The 19,017-nt window shown below is 45.2% G+C and overlaps 2 protein-coding genes across 2 annotated transcripts in view; one reads left to right on the top strand and one right to left on the bottom strand.

The window, feature by feature from the left end:
- The window catches only part of ARHGEF38 (Rho guanine nucleotide exchange factor 38), a 39,156-nt gene extending 36,556 nt beyond the window's left edge, over positions 1-2,600 (bottom strand). Inside the window, exon 1 of the mRNA XM_052775111.1 lies at positions 1,720-2,600. Within this exon, the coding sequence (XP_052631071.1) occupies positions 1,720-1,921 (202 nt within the window). The 5' untranslated portion in view covers positions 1,922-2,600. The remainder of the gene's footprint in view (positions 1-1,719) is intronic.
- Positions 2,601-11,889: 9,289 nt separating this feature from the next.
- Positions 11,890-19,017, top strand: part of PPA2 (inorganic pyrophosphatase 2) — a 38,799-nt gene continuing 31,671 nt past the window's right edge. Inside the window, exons 1-3 of the mRNA XM_052775125.1 lie at positions 11,890-12,057; positions 13,854-13,918; positions 15,615-15,659. Of these exons, the coding sequence (XP_052631085.1) occupies positions 11,994-12,057; positions 13,854-13,918; positions 15,615-15,659 (174 nt within the window). The 5' untranslated portion in view covers positions 11,890-11,993. The remainder of the gene's footprint in view (positions 12,058-13,853; positions 13,919-15,614; positions 15,660-19,017) is intronic.

Below are 19,017 nucleotides of genomic sequence, written 5' to 3' on the forward strand. Positions count from 1 at the left end.
TTAGGTCTGGGATCTGTGATCGTTATCAGATTCAGGCACATCTAGCTCAGCAAAATTTTATCCAGATCAGGCCTTGGCACACAACTGCATTTCCTTCTATTGTGACTGTAAGTACGGTTCATAGGAATTTCTACCGACTTTGTATTTTCACTCTGAGGACAGGCAACTTCTAATCCAACATAAAGCCTCCAGGTCCTTGTTAACCCATCACCGTTTTTCTTGAACAAATGCGAGCAAGCAGAGTGAGCTGATACCAGACCGGTGTTTTGCAATAGGTGCTCAGCGGCAGACTCAGCTGGTGGCAGGAGCTGTAAAGCTGGATTTACTGTCTCTTTGGACTGCTGCCATAAACATAACCTCACGCTCTGCCATGACTACCTAGGCTTCCCCCCTCCTTTGCTCCAGATTTTAAACAGGAGACATTCATGGCATGAATACACCTGACACTGGACAGAAAGATCTCACACTTTTTGCTGAATGCCACTCTGATAACCTTGACCCCACCTGGGCAAACTCCTTCAGGAGTAAAAAACTGCTGTTTTGGTGGGACACGTGCCGGGAGCTTGCCTGCCCAGCCACAGCAATCCGTGCTTGTACCCTGAAACACCCCCACCAAGTCCCTGCAGCATGTGCCTGATTTAACTGAAAATTTTTCATCTTCTCATTGATTAGCTATCACGAGGAGGGAACAGCATAATCGATGAACTGCTCTGTTGTTCTCAGCGTATGCAGTCCCCATAGAAATCCTGTTAATTTCAGGTTTATTATTTTATTTTCTGCTTTTATTGTCTCTCTGAAGAAATGCTACTTCCTAATTAAGTGCATCAAAATGATAATACAGCAACCCAAAGTATTTTCCTATTTTATTTCCTCATATAGGTTTATTGCCACAAGAGTGACTGTCACTAGGCAGTTATATCACTATTAGTAATAGACACTTATATTAACTCAAACCCCACATTTGTGATGGGACCCTGTTGTTCAAGACCCTGGAAACCCACAGAAACTCATCAGTTTGTGTTCCAGAGCACTCCCAGAAATAGCCGTAAACCTTCTTCATGCTTTTCCTCAATTTGTGACATGGCATTTAATTTTTGATTGACAAGCCCAGTACTGACATACTTTGCCAATTTCTGGTCCAGGTGCAGTTTGGTTATTTGAAAAGAAACCCTCTCCACAATGGTACAATTGGAATCGGCATATCCACCAAAACATGCATTTGTACTTACTTCAGTTCAGGCTCGTACAATCTGAGCAACAGATAAACGCATTATAGATCCTGGTATTTTTAACTGAAAGAAAAAACTGCCCTTGATGCTTCTAATTACTTAGCATATACCCCACTTGATACGCCATTCAAAGACAGACAGGATGGAGCCATCGTATTTTCACATTACCGTTTCTGTTGCAAATGCATTCTGGTGACGAGCAAGAAAGATCCCGATTGCATATGCATTTTGCAGGAACACCCCAAAAGCTTCGATCGCATTTGCGTCCTGTCTACACGACGTTACTTAGAAAAATTAGGGGAAAAATTTCACACCCTGGAAGTGGGGAGCAATGGTGAGAGGGGGCAATTGCTCACTCCAACTGGGAGCGCATGGGGGCAGAGGCTGCCATTCCCTTCTTTATCTCGAGGGTGCAGCCTGGAGGGCATTAAGGGACCACCCCAGTCCGGAGCATCCCAGCAGCAGAGCACCAAGCAAGCTTCCCCGGTACCTTGTAATTTCTGGCTGTACTCTGTCCTGTCGGACTGACTCCTCCGCAAGGTGCCGTGGTCCCCGGCAGCGGCGGTGCTCTCCACCACGGGCTCCGTCCTCCTCCGCTCCCCCATGTACAGCTTGTTCCTCAGCAGGGCCAAATTCCTCCTACTGCCCCCCGCGCCTTCCTTCCCCGGACAGTCCATGCTCGCCGTGGCCATCCTTGCTTGGTGGTGGCGGTGGCAGCGGGGGCCCTAGCTTGATTTTCAGGGAGGTGACCTCGCCACCCGGGTGAAGGCTGGTTGCTTTGGGCTTGGTTTTGGAGCAGGGCTCCCCAGGCTCTGCAGGGCCCCGGGCTCAGCCCTGCCACCTGTGCCAGAGCAGCTCCACCCCCGGGAAGCTGACGCCCCGGGCCGTGTTTGCATTCACCTGCCTTATGTGCAAGCACGCCTGGCAGGGCGGGTTTCAGAGCCAGCCCCAAACCGCAGCCATTCCCAGCCTCTTTCCCTGCTTCAGGGTATGCTGCTCCTCACCCCGCCGCGGGGCCGTGGCTGCCGGCACCCCGAAGCAGAGTCGCATCCTCCCAGCTTCGCCCGGGCCGCCCTTGCCGTGCGCTAGCAGGGAGATGCCCGAGTACGGCAGGGCATGGCCACGCTTTCACCGGACACCTTCCGTCTCTGCACCGCCGGGGCAGAGGGCAAGGCAAATGGGAAGGGAAGGCCAGCCATCCCCTTAACCCTCACTCCTTCGCTTTCCCCAAGGCTAGTGCCCAACCGGCAGCCTGGTCAGGACCCCAACTCCTCGCCTATCGAATTGCATCTGCCAGGCTCCCGACCCCACTGAGAGGTGTAGCCTTTAGGCTGGAAACTCCTGATCTACAGGTTTGAAGGGAGACCGATCACCCAGGGCAATGAAGGAAAGGGCTGAGAAGGAGACGAAAACCCCTCTGGGAGGTGGGAAGCAGCGTGGAGCTGACGCGTTCTCAAACTGGGCTGTGTCCTGCTTTACACCACGCACGGAGAGGCGACACGAAAGCCTGCCAAGGACCTGCGGAGGCTGTCGTAACAAATCACCGTGCTCTGATGGCCGAGGAAGTGGACACCAAAACACCTGCTTGTAATACCTCTGGATCGGCCCCTGGAAGAGATCTTATTATCCTGTCTGTTAGCAATGATCTCTGGCATGCATGCACTGCCTAGTGATCCTCCGTAGCGCCGGTCTAATCAAGCTCATGTTAAAACAGCAGGAGCTGCTGGCATCTAAGCTTGGACCGGACTTATCCTGGGAAGAGCCCCAACAGCCATCAGCAGCAATCACTGCCGCTGCTGTGATACCCACCCCCTGCGGCCCTCGCTGCCCTAGGAAACGTCTGGTGGGAGCCCCATGGTGCAGCCTAATCGGTGTCAGCTTCACGCACACTCATTGCCACAGCATCTGCCGGGGGACACAACTAATGTCGCTCTGACATACGCTGGCAAAGCGTATTGCTTTAGCATTGCCACACTGTGTCCCTGAAGGACTGCATAGTAAGAAACAACAAGCGGGGATGCAACATAGTAGTGTAACCTCATTTCCAACTTTTATTTTTCTTTAAGAAGCTGGTTCTGTGATGCAACCTCCTGATCAGATCAAAGCCCCTCATTTCTACCCAGCATTGAAAGGAAAAGGTTATGAAACTGTTAAGCAATTTACTACGTCACATTGCAGCACTGTGCCAGTACTGCACAAAGTGTCCAGCCCAAACACAGCCTCACAGAGGAATAAAGCGGCAAGGGGAATACCGGGAAGACTTTGTGCTCGCACAGAGAAGTCATGTATTACGTAGGCAATCCATGTGTTCTATCTCATCTCCTCTTTGATATTCCCTAAGAAACTCTTTGTTTTGCAAGTCAGACCACAAAAGTTCCTTGAAAGGCAAAGCAGTGGTAACAGTGAGGAGAGGCATAGGTAGGGACAGAGCAGTGACACCCTTGTGACAAGCATCAAAGACCCAGCAACAAACAAACAGATTAAGGTGGGAGTTGAGGGAAATCAACCATCCCATTTCCTTACACTGGAGACTTCCTGAGGGGTTTTTTTTTGAAGCAATGGCTTAGCATTCAGCTAGGGTGGTAAAACTGGTTTAAACAGTCACCACCCCGACTGCCCCCCTGTCCCGAATAATTTTGTTCCCACTATTGCTGCAGGGTGTAAACACCCGCATTTGAGATGGAGGAACTGATCTGGCTGAAAACTGCCTCCCTCCCCCCTCTCCCCTGGGCTATTTTCCATCTGGATCTGTGTTCCTGTTTAGTTCATCACCCAGCTACGCAAGCAGTTGTGGCAGCATGAGGCAGGGGATGATGAAGGGGCACATGTGAGCAGCTGTGGGTAGGGCTGACGGTTGCTTAAGCCAGCACTGCTCAGAGAAGGTATTTCCCCCAGCCAGGATTTTACGGTGTCGTGCTTTTCAGAAGACACAGGTCCCATCATTTATATGAGATTTCCTTATATTTATTTAAATTAAGATGGTTTGGGGGAGAACTGGGGAATATATTTTGGCTGGGTGGAGGTGGAAGAACAAACTTTATAAAATTCTTGCCTTTGTAGGCTCTCTGCCACATATGCAGAGTTACGGCCAAGATAGGATATAGTAAAGTTTGCTCAGGTGTTTATTACTACAGCAATGTACCCACATGCAAAAGTTGTCTTCCTCTTCCTCCTCAACTCAGTTGCAGGGTGTGAAAAGGTATGTGTTCGTTCAGCAAGGGAACGGTTGCAAGGAAAGCCGGCTGTGGTTTGCTGCTGCCTTTGTACTTGCAATGGTTTACCTGGCTTCAGCTGGCTGCACTATTTCTGAGGCAGCCAGCAGCCCAGAGCTAGCTTACACTGCAGTTTGGAAATGTAGATGAGTACTTTCTGCAACTTCAAAACATCTCCTCTGTGCCACTCAGCATGGAAAAGGGTGAAAATAGCATGTCTTCTGTAATACTCCAAGTAAGGGAGACACATTCAGGACTGGTGGCTTCCCTATTGCCTCTGGAGGGAGGGAGGTTTGAGACACAACCTGGTTTATCCATTGTCACGTTAAATCCAATGATTGTTTTACACTAGTGGGCTGTGCCAGTGCAGTCAGTAGGAGGAATATGTAAAAACAATCATCAGATGCATCTCTGAGCAAGAAACCCCTATAAACTCTTATCACTGTTTACTGTACTTTACCTGGACTGTAACAAAATGCCACAGAAAGCACAGTCAGAACTGCATGTGAAGTACTTGACTTCAGTTGCCACTCAATAGTATGAGCAACCCTCTCTCAATTTCCAAATTACTCCTGCTCCCTTCTGGCCCCAGTAACAACTGAATGGTTAAGCAGCATCAAAGTCACTAATCCATAAGACAAGAGGGAATAGTTGGCATCTAGGCGGACAAAATGCTCTTTTTACAATTAATGTGAAAATCTCTTTAACTGCTCTATGTTGCGCTCATTTAATTCTACAAAGCAAACTGGAACCCAGTTGATGTGAGCACTCACATAGGAGTTATTTGCACGGAAGCCACCCCGCTTAAGAGATAGAACAGGTGCTGGTGTCAACAGGAAAATATTGGCATTGTGTTCCCAAGCAACTGTATTGGACACATATAAGAGCTTATTGTTGTACAGTCAATGCTAACATTTATCTCAGTCCTGAGCTATAAACTAACCAGAAGCGCCATGAAGACTGATGGCCATTAAGTAAGCAAACAGTTATTTGTTTTCTTGTAATACCTCACAGCTGTTACAGAAGATTTCTTTATAACTTAGTATCCCAGAGCATATATGAAAAATGCTGGTGTGGCCTGACTACCGTGCCTGTTCCCTTTGAGTGGAGGCACAGACCACTGCTGGAGTCCTATGTCAATGACACCAGACTGCCATTTTGAAGCTCGTTCACTGCAATGGCCAGCACAGGCACCAAGCGAAAAGAAAGTCTCAATACACAGCTGCAGAGTGACTTCACTGGCCAGCACCAAATTTGCCCACGTAAAGCGATTACACTCAACAGGCAGTGGAGAAGCAAAAAAGTACCATGGTACTGCTGCAGAAAGCTGTCCTACCCTCCTCACAGGTGGAGCACGACAGCAAAGAGCATAGATGTTTTTATAGCTCATGGCCTCCATACGAGGAAGCCTAGGTGCATATAAAAACAAGCCTGTATCTCTTGTCACTCTGCCTCTACGCACAAGTCATAGCAAAGATGTCTTCTGAGGCACAAAAAGTTGAGGCTTTGATAACAACAATCACGCGTAAGGCCTGCCAAGGACTTTGAGCACTGGAAAGTTGCTAGTATGTACACCCTACCTGTTTGCAGCTATACTGGTAAGATAAGAACAGAGTGGCGGGTGAGGATAAAAGCAATAAAAAGGGAAGGCTTAAGGACAGGTAAAACTGGAGTCTACACATTGATTTTTCACAGTGAATGAATCAAAATTACTTTGAAATATACATAGAAAAAAAAACTTCAAACACCTTTCAATAGTACAAAAAGAGAAAAAAGCCTGTCTTGTAGGTGAAAAGCTATTTAGTGTGGCAGTGTCACCTTCACTCCTACTGTTGATCTTGCCAGACTGGTGATTCCTGTAGAGAAACAGGTCTTTAGAAGTAAGTGCACAGCGATAATTTCTTTTAGCCCTGTCTACAGTGTTTCTTGTCTAAATATTTGTAGGAGAAATTAATAAAGAATATGCCTGCCAGGGCTCAGGCTAGGCTGTGGATATTTTTAAGAAGGGATGGCTCAACCTATCAGGCTATGCAATCCATCTCCTCCGACTGCTGTGATGCTTTTTTACTCCAAACAAAGCCTCTGCCCCAGTTTACACACAGAAAAGGCTGACGCGTTTTCTGCCTACAGAGAGTGACCCGGCTTTCAAATGAAACACGTGCGGAGAGGATAGGGGATGCTGAGAGAAGGGTCAGCAGGGCTCAAATTGTCCTCGCAGCACCAGTGGGTCTGTCACTGCCAGCCGGGGCTTTGTGTCGGTCTGTGAAACAGGCTCGGAGGCAGGCCAGCTCCCAAAGGCACACATCTAAGGGCAGTGCTGCTTTGAAAGGGCTAGGAGGTGCGGAGGAGAGGGGAACTCGCTAAGAAACCCAGCAGCCCTTTGATTTCTTTGGCATTACAGCCACACAGTTATTTTCTACGGAAAATAACCTGACTCTGTTGATCAAGTAGATGGCACTGTGATATCAAAGCTAATGAGGAAAGACAAGCACGCGAGCGAGGCACAGATAAAAGGACAGGAAGATGAATCTTCATTATTGTTATGTTTCGATGTAAAATAGGGGGGTGTAGAAATTACCAAAGATGAAATATTTTCTGTGGGATTCTTTGAGAACCTTATGTCTGGCAATTCACAAATCAAGAAGGGAATGGAGCCTAAAAATTACTATCATGAGCAATAGATGAGATTTTCCTTCTAGTTCCCTATTTTGAATCATTATGGATTTGCAGCTTCGCACTAAAACTTCATGTTTCCAGACAGTATTTTTATAGCTGAACTGGAACCTTTTTCTCTTTCTCTTTTTGTGTATGTGCACGTATGTGAAAGAATGAATGAAAGAATGAACAGGAAAGAAGACTATTTGCTGATTTCTGTTTTGTGATGGGGAAGTTCCTTTGGAGTAACAAAGATAAGAGTCTTAAAAAAAAATTAAGTTTCAGTTCATACTCACAAATGAAGTTTTGGTGGGAGTTACAGTAGGCTGAAAATCCTTGGTTCATGGGGCTTAAAATGAACTCAGTACAGATGCCCAGGAGGGAAGAAGTGGGCATATCCTACAAAGCTTGACTCAGCCACAGTGTCCTGGCCTCTTCATAGGCAAATCACTTTCTAGGCAGAGGTCCAGAGAAGTTAATCTGGCAAGCGAATTCTAACACACATTACAGGGAGCCTAATGAAAAGCATCGTTAAAAACAAAACTAACAGCTCAGAGAAACAATTTATTCAAAGAAACCCAGGGTATAAACTTGACGTCTTCCCATACACGGTAGCGAATATTATGACCCAAACTGAATTTTGCATAAATACAGAGGATCAGCCTTTTTAAAGCAATAGACTTACTGAAGTGAGTTCACTGCTACAAAAAAGGGTTTGCAATCTCACCCAAGGTACTTAGTTTCTTTGGGATAGGAGCCTCAGTCTTTATTCACATTGGGATGGAAAGTAACATAACCTGATAAACCTAATTCTGGTTACTGAAACACACAATTTGTTCCTTTTAGTTAGATGACGTAGTCTTTTGCTGCCATCAGGCATTTGTCAGCACGTAAAATGCAAATACGTGAGTAGGCTGCATGTAGACATCCTCTCCTAAATCCAGCTGTGCCAATGAAAGAGGTTACTGACTTGAACAACTCGTCCTCCTCCTGCTGCAAACTGTCAGTGCGAAGATCTGCAGGAGTTGTTCATGCTTAACTTGCTTCGGCTGAAAAGCAGCCTGACTGACTTAGCCCATGTCCCCAAACTGCCTCAGCTAGCCTTGCTTGGCTTGATCTGAACTAGGGAGCACTGATACGAGCTGATCCATCAGCACGTTGGTGAGATGGTGATGGCTGAACGAGTGTAGCACTGGCAAGCAAGTGAAGGCAGTGACCTGTTCCACCGAGGCGGCTGGACGAGGAGGAAGGCTGTCCATGGCTGCTGGCCTTTTGCACACAGGTAGCAGCAAAACAGAAGGCTGGCAAGAGCTGGTTCCTTCAGATTAATGGTTTTATAAGCCATGGATGTAGAAGTTATATTACAGCAAAAGTTAATGATAATGATGTGATCACCAGTCAAGAGCAAACGCACTGAAATAGCACATAGTTGTACTAATGAAGTTCTTCAAAGCCTTATTAGCTGAAAAGATGAAAATGATTTTCATCCAGGAGGAAGGGAAACTTTTTTTTTTTAAATTGTAATGTTTTCTGCATTTAATTTGCACAGCATTTTCACGGGCAAAACATTCATTTTATATATATATATGCTTGTGTGTGTATATATGCAAATATATATATAAAATAAATGTAAATGTACACTGCAGAGTACAAACTTTTAAAGAAAGGATGTCCTTCAGGCTTAGGTGATTATACTGCTGCTGAGTTTTTGCTATACTCCAGTGGCATTCTGCTGGAATGAGATTCACCCCTGTGCAGAGGGCAAGCATAAAACCTAAGTACCATGTAAGTCCTACTTAAGTCTTAAGGACCTGGTTCTAATTCCATTGAAATAAATAGCAATATTTTCATTGTCTTTCAGTGGGAGCTGTTTCAAGGTCAATAAATGGGATCAGTCTTATACATGCCTTTTGCTGGCCCAATTGGAGAGATACTTGAACAAGCAGGATGTAAAATGCTTGGGAATAAAAAGAGGTGAAATAATACCTTGGTAGTAAAAGCCCTGGTAATTCTGGAGAATTTGCTTAAGGTAGATAGTGGAACCAAAACATTCATTTGTTTCAAAGATTCAAGAATGTTAGGTCAATTTATTCTAACCAGGAAGCTGGTCTTACCCAAATCTGACTTGAGGAGTACTGCGTGTACTTCTGCCATATTCTGTGTAATACAATGCATGATACCAAGAAATACAGTCAAACCTATTTAAAGCTTTATTAGTATTATTTCTGCAGTACTAAGAGAATTTTGGATACCTTAGAGTACTACAACATCATGTTCGCTGCTCTGGCAGCATTAACAGAGTTTCTGTGTGTTTTTCTGCTGCATCATCTACCTTTGCTAGGTAACATGATGGCATCTATTTATGCATCTAAAAAGCGCCTGCACAGAAACTCTTTCATATTTCATAAATTCCAAGTGTTTCACAGCTGATTTCCCATTACATATGAGAAAGCTTTAGATAAGACCACGTTCACAACACAAGGCAATGGAGAACTCCACGCTCAGACTTTGTGCATCTTACAGGGACTCCTGGCCACAGCAGTGTATTTCACTTCCCAGCTTGTATAGGGAAATAAATATATATTGGACTCCTTCTAGAATAACCTTACACCCAACTGCCAACTTTGTAAGTGTAAAAATACTATGTGTGTGCTCAGTAAGTGATTTTCAAAGGCTCTGACCTTCCATAAATGAAATCCAGATTCCTCAGAACTAAGCAGAGGTGGAAGGCTAGGCCTATGGCACATGTTTGTTTTTAACCTTGCCTGTTTGAGCAGCAGGCCAACTCAAAGAAAGAGCAGAACAGATTTTTTTATAATAGAAAAAATTTCTCTACAATTTTTTTTATTATTCTACATGAAAAACAGATGATTTGCCCCCTTGACAAAATTAAAAAATGAAGAACTTCAAACAGAGACCATACATAAAGAATTTCACCCCCACATGTCCAGTTGAGGAGGTTACCCCTGAAAACCTTGCATTTGGTGAACTCAGTGAAGAAACACGCCAACTCCTTTGATGAAACACCAACTACTATTTTGCAGCTTCTGTGGAGGTGGGTAATGGGTCTGCAAAATATCCTCTCTGTTCTACTAGAGATAAGTCTGTTGTGACAAATATAGCAAGCAGTGGCACAAATCAGAGGAGACCATAGCTTCGCCCCCCCCCCCCCCCCCAAGCCTTCATTGTCATGGAAAATCCATGCACTAGAATACAGCTCCCTCCAAGATCCAGAGCAGCAACTAACACATTTCAGAGGAGTACATGGGAGAACAGTGACTGAGGCCATCATGAAAATCAGCTACTCTAGTGTAAAATAATGCTGGGTCCTTACTCCACACACTGAATAGACAATCCTGACGCTTTTGAAGCCTGATCTACCAAACAGTCGAGGGGACAAATAAAGGGAAGAAGAAGTTATATGCTGTTCAAATCTGATGGAAGAGATTGACTTAGCCTTTCTGCTGCAAATAAATGATGCCCAATAACATTTAAAATACTGTATAAAATAATCAGGGTAACATGGAGTTATCCTGCAGAAATCTTTCAGGGTAATTCAAATTTAGTGGGCATGGTTGACGGTTGGACTCGATGATCTTAAAGGTCTTTTCCAACCTAAATGATTCTATGAATCAGAGTTAAAATTCAAAGCTAATATTGACCACTTTTAGAAATGAATACACAAGATTATTGGCTTGGGATTTAAGAGTGACGACAGCAACAAAAGGTGTTTTGCCTCAGTTTCTCCATCAATAAAACGCAAATAGTGGTATCTGCCCCTTTTCAGGAATTTTTGAAAGATCCATGAATAAGAAGCACTACTCCAAGAACTACCACCCATATCGACAGATGAAATGAATTCAAAATCCTCCTCAAGGATCAATGAAAAGAGAATTCAAAGTAATCAGATCATACGTAGGGGTAATAAGCTTTAAAAACAGCACAACCCGAATACAGATGAGAATCTAATTTAAGTGTCAGCAGGGTTCAAAATAAAAATGCATTCACCATTGAGAATCCATGCAAATAGCCCGCCTATAAGACTGGCTTGGGTGACATAAAACTGCACGTGCCAGGAATAAATAAATGCTTCCCTCCCTAGGGAGCAGCAGGGTAGGGTCTTCACACCGACATGGGCCTTGGGTAAGGATAACAACCCTGCTACCATCACCCCTCATTTTGCATCCACAATTTTGGCAGTGCTGGTGGCCTGAAAGCACCTCAGCATAGGTACAGCTGGAGTACCACCTGCCCAGGCTCGCCTGGCTCCGGCTGGGGGACACTTGCTACCTGAAGTGTTTTTTTTTTTTTTCATTATTTTCTACTCGATGGAGCCCTCCCTTGAGGCTGGGCCTGTGCAGGCACCCTACAGCCTCCTTCTTCCCCTGAGGTGCTGACCCCGGCGTCGCCAGGGGGAAGCAGCCACCTCCGGGGGCCCACAGGGAACGCGGGGCAGCGCCTGGTCCCAGCAGCAGCCACCCCCTCAGGAAAAACCTCCTCCACGCAGCCGCCCTTTCAACGCAGCCGGTGCCGCCATTTTGGGCCTCTGGGGGCTAACGGTCGTGCCCTCCCTCAGGTGGCGGCCGCGGCCGGGCGCGAGGCGGCGGCTCTCCCTCGTCGCCGGTGAGGCAGGAGGGGACAGGGAGCAGCCCCCGGCGACCGCCATCACCCTTCGCCGCTGTGCGAGGTTTCCCGGCGGGGGCAGGCGGGGCTGGGGGAGGGGGGGGGCCGACGCGGCGCGGCGCAGGCCCGAGCAGCGCAGGCCCGGCGACCGCAGGAAGGGGAGGGAAGGCGGCGGCCGCCATCATGCGCGCGCCGCCGGGGTTGGTGCGGCTGCTGGCGGCGGCGGCGGCGGCGCGGGGGGTGGGGGCGGCCGCCGCGGCGCTGCCTCGGCGCCATGGCCCGCTACGGCACGGAGCAGCGGGGGCGGCCTAACTCTCCCGATTACCGCCTCTACTTTAGTAAGTAGTAGCCCCCGGGCTCGATAAAACCCCTTCCTTCCCCGCCTCGCGGGGTGCACGGTGGGGAGAGGCGGCGGCTCCCCGCTCCCGCCGAGGCCCCTCGGGCTGGCTGAGGTGTCGCCCCTGAGCCCCCACCCCCTCCGGGGGGGGGGGTAGTTTTTTTGTGGAGAGTGAGGGGGCTTCCTGGCAGATCCACTTCTGGAGGGGATGCTGGGCCTGCTCAGTCCTGGGGGCTGGTGTGTGCGGCCCAGGCGTGCCCTTCCCCAGCCCCGCGAAGGCCGCTGGAGGGGGAAGAGGTGCTGGGGGGGCCAGGGGTGAAGCACTGCCTGGTGCGGTGTTGCGGCAGCCTGGGCGCAAAGGCCACGGGGCGCTCTGGGAGCCCAAGGACAGCCTTGGCCGTGGGAGCCTTGCTTCGCCTTACTTCTGCGGTATGACAGCCCAGCGGGAGCATGGCCTATCCCCAGTGAGCACAGCCCTCCCTCTAGAAACGTCACGGTGAGGGGAGGGTGGCATCCAAAACATGGGGCTCCAGCCCCGAGGGGCCTGTGGGGCCAGCGGCAGCAAGTGGCACCGGGAGGGCATGGGCAGTGCTCCAGAGGGCTTCTCAAAACCCAGTGAGAGCTGGTGGTGTGCAGGCTCAGTATTACACATTTTAGTAACAGTGTTGTCTGTTCGTATGCCACTTGCCTAGCAGTGGTCTTGTACGGTTTTGGTCCGTTGACTTACAAGCAGTTAATTCTGACGTGCGCTGGTGTGCGAGGTGCGGTGGCATTGGCAGTGCCCTGCCAGAGCTCCCTTGTAGCTCAGTCCCCAGGTCGCTGCCAGCGCAGGAGCTCATCTAGAGAAAGTCACTGTAGTTAGTGGGAATAAGCAGCCTACCACTAAACTTCGTTTTATTTGGGAGGAGCATCCTGGAGGCTTCCAGGAGTTGCAAAACCAACTACCATTTACTCCTCTTTGCTGAGGTGGTGAAAGTACAGTCCAAAGCTAAATGAAGTCCCTTGTCTGCTTTTCCCTTTGCTGTGAATAGGGGTGCTAGCAGAGGAGAAATTCCTTGGGATTTGTGTTAGCACCTTATATTGTTGATGTTTCTGTTTTGATGCAGTACTTGGGCTTTTAGTATGTTGAAAAATTTCTTAGTAGTTTGAAAAACTTAAGTAGCCACTCGAGTGAATTTTGTTCCTTTCTGCAGTGGGAGCAAGGCTGAGATGCAGATTGGGCTCCCATTAAGTTATGTCAATTTCTGCTGGTTTTGAGCCTTGGTGTTTCATGTCTAGGGCCTGAGCAATTATCCCATTCCTCCCTCACTTAGTCTTTTGGTCAAACTTTGGCCTACTATGTTGGGATTTTCTCTTTGTGGTCGTGAAACTGAGTTTATTAGAAATACAGTGAAATCACAAGGGCAGCATTGCTAGAAACCTGGATGAATTCACTGATCACTCATGGAGATGAGATTCTCTTGGTATTTTTTTCTGTGTTAATGGTTTTGTCTTGCTGGGGAGGAGGATGGTAAAAGAGAATGAAAGGATCTTCTCATCTTTACACAGCTTCTATTGCCAGGTAGTCAGAAGAGAAGGGTCGAACTGAATACTAAAGCAATAATTTTGATTCTGATGAATCCTTGTCAAACAATCAAATTCCTTGTCCTGCGCATAGGTTATTTTTTAGCCCTTGGAATTAAGAAGTTTAACTGATGTGTAATTGTGGCATATCATATGTTTCTGTAATGTGTAATAGCAATACCAACATCTTATCTTTAGATTTGTAATGCTACCTTGTTTTGTTTTGTTTTTCAGAGAATGCAGATGGTAAATATATTTCCCCATTTCATGACATTCCACTGTTTGCTGGATCTAAAGAGGTATGTATTTATGCCTTTAAACACAATTAATTTCAAGTTGATAACAGTTTTGCTGGTGTTCTTTAGGTAAAAATGCAGTTTTTAAAAGCTTTTTCTTTTTAAGCAATTGACAGACAAATGTGTAGCATCAGAAAGGACCACTTTAACCCAGGCTGATTTCTTATATAATACAGGCACAATAACTCCACCAAATTTTCTCTGCTGAGTTCAGTAACTTGCAGTGAAACAATGATTACTGTGTAGACAAGCCTAGGTGTCTCTTTAAGTCTCCAGGTGATTGAGGGTGGGGGGAGCCACTGTATCTTGTGTTAATTCTCCTCTATGTTTAAGGTTTGTGTTTGTGTGCTTGAATTCATTTTCTACTATTACTCTTCTTAAATTGGCATTTTTCTACATCTGCAATTAAAAGTGTACATTTCCTTGCAGTAGGAGAAGTACAGCACATGCTTATGTAACTTACGGTGTATTTCTTTAATTCCCAAAAGGAGCATTATAATTGGAAGCCAACAATAATGCCCAGGAGAGAAGTGGTAATCGCACCTTTGGAGAATTACAAGGCGTGAGGTGCAGCTGAGCACTTTCACGTCTTGTTAGCCACACTCCCTGGAGTTTCATTATAGCAATAATGAAACGCCTGTTTTATGTGTCACCGGTGGGAACTTCCAGTCTTTGGTTTAGACTTAGGTTTGCTTATTATGGTATGCTTGTTACACAAACAGGTTGGGAGGATTTCGGCCATTTTTTTGATTTGTTGCTGGGTCTCTATGGATGATATGAATGGTGAGAAAGGTCAGCAGTTGTAACATGTTCAAATTGAGACTTCTGAACTAATGAACCAATCTCTTGAATTATTTAAACTGAGAGATTAAAAATATGCATGAAACCTTTTTGATCAGCAGACCCTAAGCTTGCTAGTCAATGGAAGAGGTAAGTCTCATTCAGAGAGTCATTACTAAGATGCTCTGTTCAGTGGGTGCTATTGCTGGAAGAGCAATGGGCATTTTCATCACATGTTCCCTGGGGGCCTTGCTGTCCCTGCATCTAGAGTTTAAGGTTCGGAAGGGTGGATTATAGTCTGTGATTTTTCTGTAGAATAAATTATAGTCTAGCGATGTCTGATGGATGTGGAGAGGCTTTCATTTTGGTGTGTGAGCAAGGAAAGAGCATTCCACAGGATATATGGGCCTGAGGGGGGAGCAAGAAAGGGAGTCATTGTGAAGGTCTCTGTTAATTTTGCTTTCTTTGCAAGAGGAGGATGTCAGGAGTTGTATGTTATATTCTTCTCCTCCCCTGCTCTAAGCTTTGTGGACTTTATTTTATGACGGATAACCCCAGCCTTATTTTCCATACTAGTTTTGCTTGTTTATTTTGTTCTTTATCTTTTTCAACTGAACAGAAGGATGACTGTGTTATTAATCAGTTGAGGACAGGCCTAAATTGCTGCTTAAATTTTTCAGTGGCTGGGAGAAAGTGGATGTGTCCTTGTACATTTTTATCTTCCTCTGTTAACATCTCTAAGGTTATAATTTCACAATGAATCACTACTGAGTACCTCTAAAAGTTGTAGTTTAGGCCTTTATGCTCACAAAGGGATGTTCCAATTGCATTGAAAACTGCTGTTGTCTGTATTTATGTGAATATAGTATTGCTCTCTAATGTTCTTTGTATACTTCTTTACTTCACTCTTTCCCTATAGGATAAAGAGATTCCTGCAAAGAGGTCAAAGACTACTGGAACTGAGGTACTGCTAAGTTTTTCATTTTGTTTTTAACTATTCCCTCTATTTCCTTTCCCACATCACTTTTCTATTCTGCAAAGTGAACTTGCTCTCACTGAATAGAGTTGACATATCTTCAAATGCAAGTCTTCTAGGAGGAGAAGGCTTAAAGCGATTTAATGATCTCTTCTTTGAATGGGCCAGAAATGTCAGCATTCTTTTATTCATCAAGATGTTCTCAAAGGCAAACACTTTTATACCACTCTTTGAAAGGTTCGTTATGACTATTGCAGCATAGATATGGTATCTTTTCTGCTATTGCATTCTGAAACATTTGCAATAAAACCTCTGTTAATGAAATATTCATTATGCTCTCACTGTGGGTAATCTTTGATATATATACAAAACTTCAGAAATCCTACGTATGTTAGAGCAGAAATTAGAGTTAGTATCTGCTTTTTAGAACTGAGAATATGTGGTTTTCTGTACTCATCTGGGAAGCCCAAAGAGCAATCAATCACATCTACTGATGGTTCAGCATTAACCAGCACGGAAGTTAAGCCTAACAGAAGCCCCCAAAACCATGGAAGGTCTGCTCAGGCTTTTTTTGTGAAACAAGATTTGTTTATGCAAATGTCTTTTCCAAAATACAGCATTTTTTGCAGTGCTTTCCCTGTCATAGGAGTACCTAAAACTTAGTAGAAGAAAGTGGGGGGGGGGGAAGAAACAAACTATGCTTTAAGGCCATGATGTGTGGCGGTGTGTATGTGTCCCAGTCTTTATCTTCTCATCTCTGTTTGGCCAGTCGTATTGCAAAACTGTAACTATCCATCCGATGTGAAAGAACTGTTCTAACTGTCTGGGTTCTCATAGTTTTGCAACTGATCTGTGGTACGCTGGTTCTTCTGCTGTACAACGGTCCCCACGCAATCCTGCACTGTGTATTTCCACTCCCTTTGCCCTGTGATTCATTCAAGCTACAATGCCTAGGTAACGCTTTTTAGATTTCCTGTTGCTTGATGCCCATTTAAGTACTATTTAGTAGATGTAGAATCAAGCCTGAGAGATGAACTCTCGAGGAGAAAGAGTATGTGCCAGTAGCCTTTCTCAAAAATCATTGTCTTTCAACATGAATTCTTAATTACTGCTCTTGCTGGAAGTCAAGTATTCTGTTTCTTACTTGCTTATGAATACTGTGACAATACCAGCTGGCTGCAAAGATGCAAAGATGCAAAGCTTGTTTATGCAGTGTCTAAAACTGTTCAAAACTGCATTTGTCTGTGTAGTGGGAAGCATGATAGTTTGTTGAAAACCACGTTTGTAGTACCCTTTTTTCTGATCTCTGGATCAGCCCATGGAGCAGGGGGGAAAAATGCCAGTGAGGTTGAGCAGCTCTTGCTTTTTGGGCCAGTGTAGCCAGCTCCAGAGCTGCTTCACGTAACTCCTGCTGTGAGAGCGCTCTGGACTGTGGTTTAATAGAACTACAGAAAATGAGCAAAGGCAAATGTACATTGCAGTCTTTGTGGGCTTCTGATGCAAGTAAGCAAGCAAATGTGCAGGCTAGAGGCTTTCCAAACATGCTTGGTCTTTACTTAGATGTTGAAATGTGAGAATGCAAATCATTTAGAAAACCCTTTCTCATCATCATCTTTGGGGGTTGGGGATAAGAGAGAATATAGAGGGATCTTTGTCTTCAGGAAAGCAGTTTCTTCTTACACTGGGCTCTTCAGCAGCTCTCCTCACCTTGGCTTGGTGAGAAATGCATGCCTTGTGCTCTGCAGAGCTTAATCAAGGGATAAAGGGAAAATGAGGAATTTAATGCCATGTACTGATTTCTGAAGACCTTTGAAGTGCTGTACTCCTTACTCTTGTCTAGGGATGCAAAGGCTACTATTGGTACCTGGTGTTCAGTTGATCCTTGCACTGAATTTGTCCAGGATTCAAAGGTGATTGTTCCTTTTGCCCTGGAAACACAGTGGCATCTTAAAAACTTGTGCTTTTAGTGTGGCAGTTATTTGTTACTCTCGACAAGGGCAAGCCCTTTTAAGAGTGTGTGTTAAATTATGCTGAACTGGTGTTCATCAGATGGCAGTTCAGCTGTGGAAAATGAAGATAATTCTGCATGAGTCTCTTCAGTCTAATCTACTTTAAATTGTTCTTGGCATTCCTGATGCCAGAAAAGACGGTCTCAAAATAGAGGAGTTTCAGCTTTCAACGTTCATGGGATAGGGGAATGCACATTGTACAAGTCTCTTAGCTGTTTTGCAGTCTCAGCTTGTAGTTCTAAGGGAAACGCTGTGGTGTTTCTGTATGAACTGTTCTCAGCAGTGCAGCCATTTTTTTTAACATTTTAGACCTTCCCAAATCTCAGTTAAATTTAGCTTTGCAGCCACTGTTGACAACTGATCTTTTTGCTGTCACAGATGTTTTTTGGCTCTTTGAAGACTAGAGAGAAGTTATTTTGAGGGAGAAACTATGCTGAAAGAAATCATATTCAGCTTCAGTCTCAAAATTATTACCAGCTTGCAGTCTGAACCTCTGCTTTGTCTTAAGCATTGCAAGCACTTGGAATCTACTCCTGCCTAAGTAAATCTCTGTGGAAGGTATCAAAAGTTTCACATCTCTTGTCTGGAAGAGTGGGTGTTCCCACTGTGGTTACAGTCAAAACTGTCAGAGCCTGATTGTTGAATATCGTCTTCCATGTCTAGCAGGAAGAATGTTTGAAGAGGTCACTGTTTTCTTTTCAAGACAAATGTGACATGTTGCTTCCCCGCTGTAGTGAAAGGGTTTCTAATCTACTTGTCATTGTATGTCTTTGGTAAAGTATTCACATGTTGTGTCATTCAGAGGACTCAGGTGTTCTTAAATACAAAGTTTTATTTAAAATGTTGGCCTTGGTAAGGAGTCTGTCCAAGCATGTAGAGATTGTAGTCCTCTAACTTGCAGACACCCATAAGAGCATTTGAAAAAAAAAATACAAAGAAAGAAACAAGACAGCTTTTGTTTTTTTGCATCCCGTGGGTTGCACAGTGCTGGAATGCCCTTGTGGACTTCAGTTGAATTGCTTCTGTCAGGCAAAAACTTCTGATAAATGAACTAGTCAGGTGAGATATAAGGGGTCATCAGAGTGGTCATGCAGTCTGAATAGGTTCTCTTATAGAAGGCCTCACGCTTGGAACAGTGTTCAAAATTGGTGTCAGAGTTGTCTTATGATAAAGTCAGTACGTTTCATAAGAAAGGAAAAGCTGTCATCATTTTCAGTGCAGTACAGGTGCAAACTTTGTACTGACTTTGTATTCTGTCTTAACTACAGCCTCTGTAACCTTCTTTGGTCACGTTAGACATTTTTTTGGTATATGTAACCTGGGCTGTAGTGTGTCCA

The sequence above is a fragment of the Harpia harpyja genome, chromosome 2, assembly GCF_026419915.1.
Source record: "Harpia harpyja isolate bHarHar1 chromosome 2, bHarHar1 primary haplotype, whole genome shotgun sequence".
Lineage (NCBI taxonomy): Eukaryota > Metazoa > Chordata > Aves > Accipitriformes > Accipitridae > Harpia > Harpia harpyja.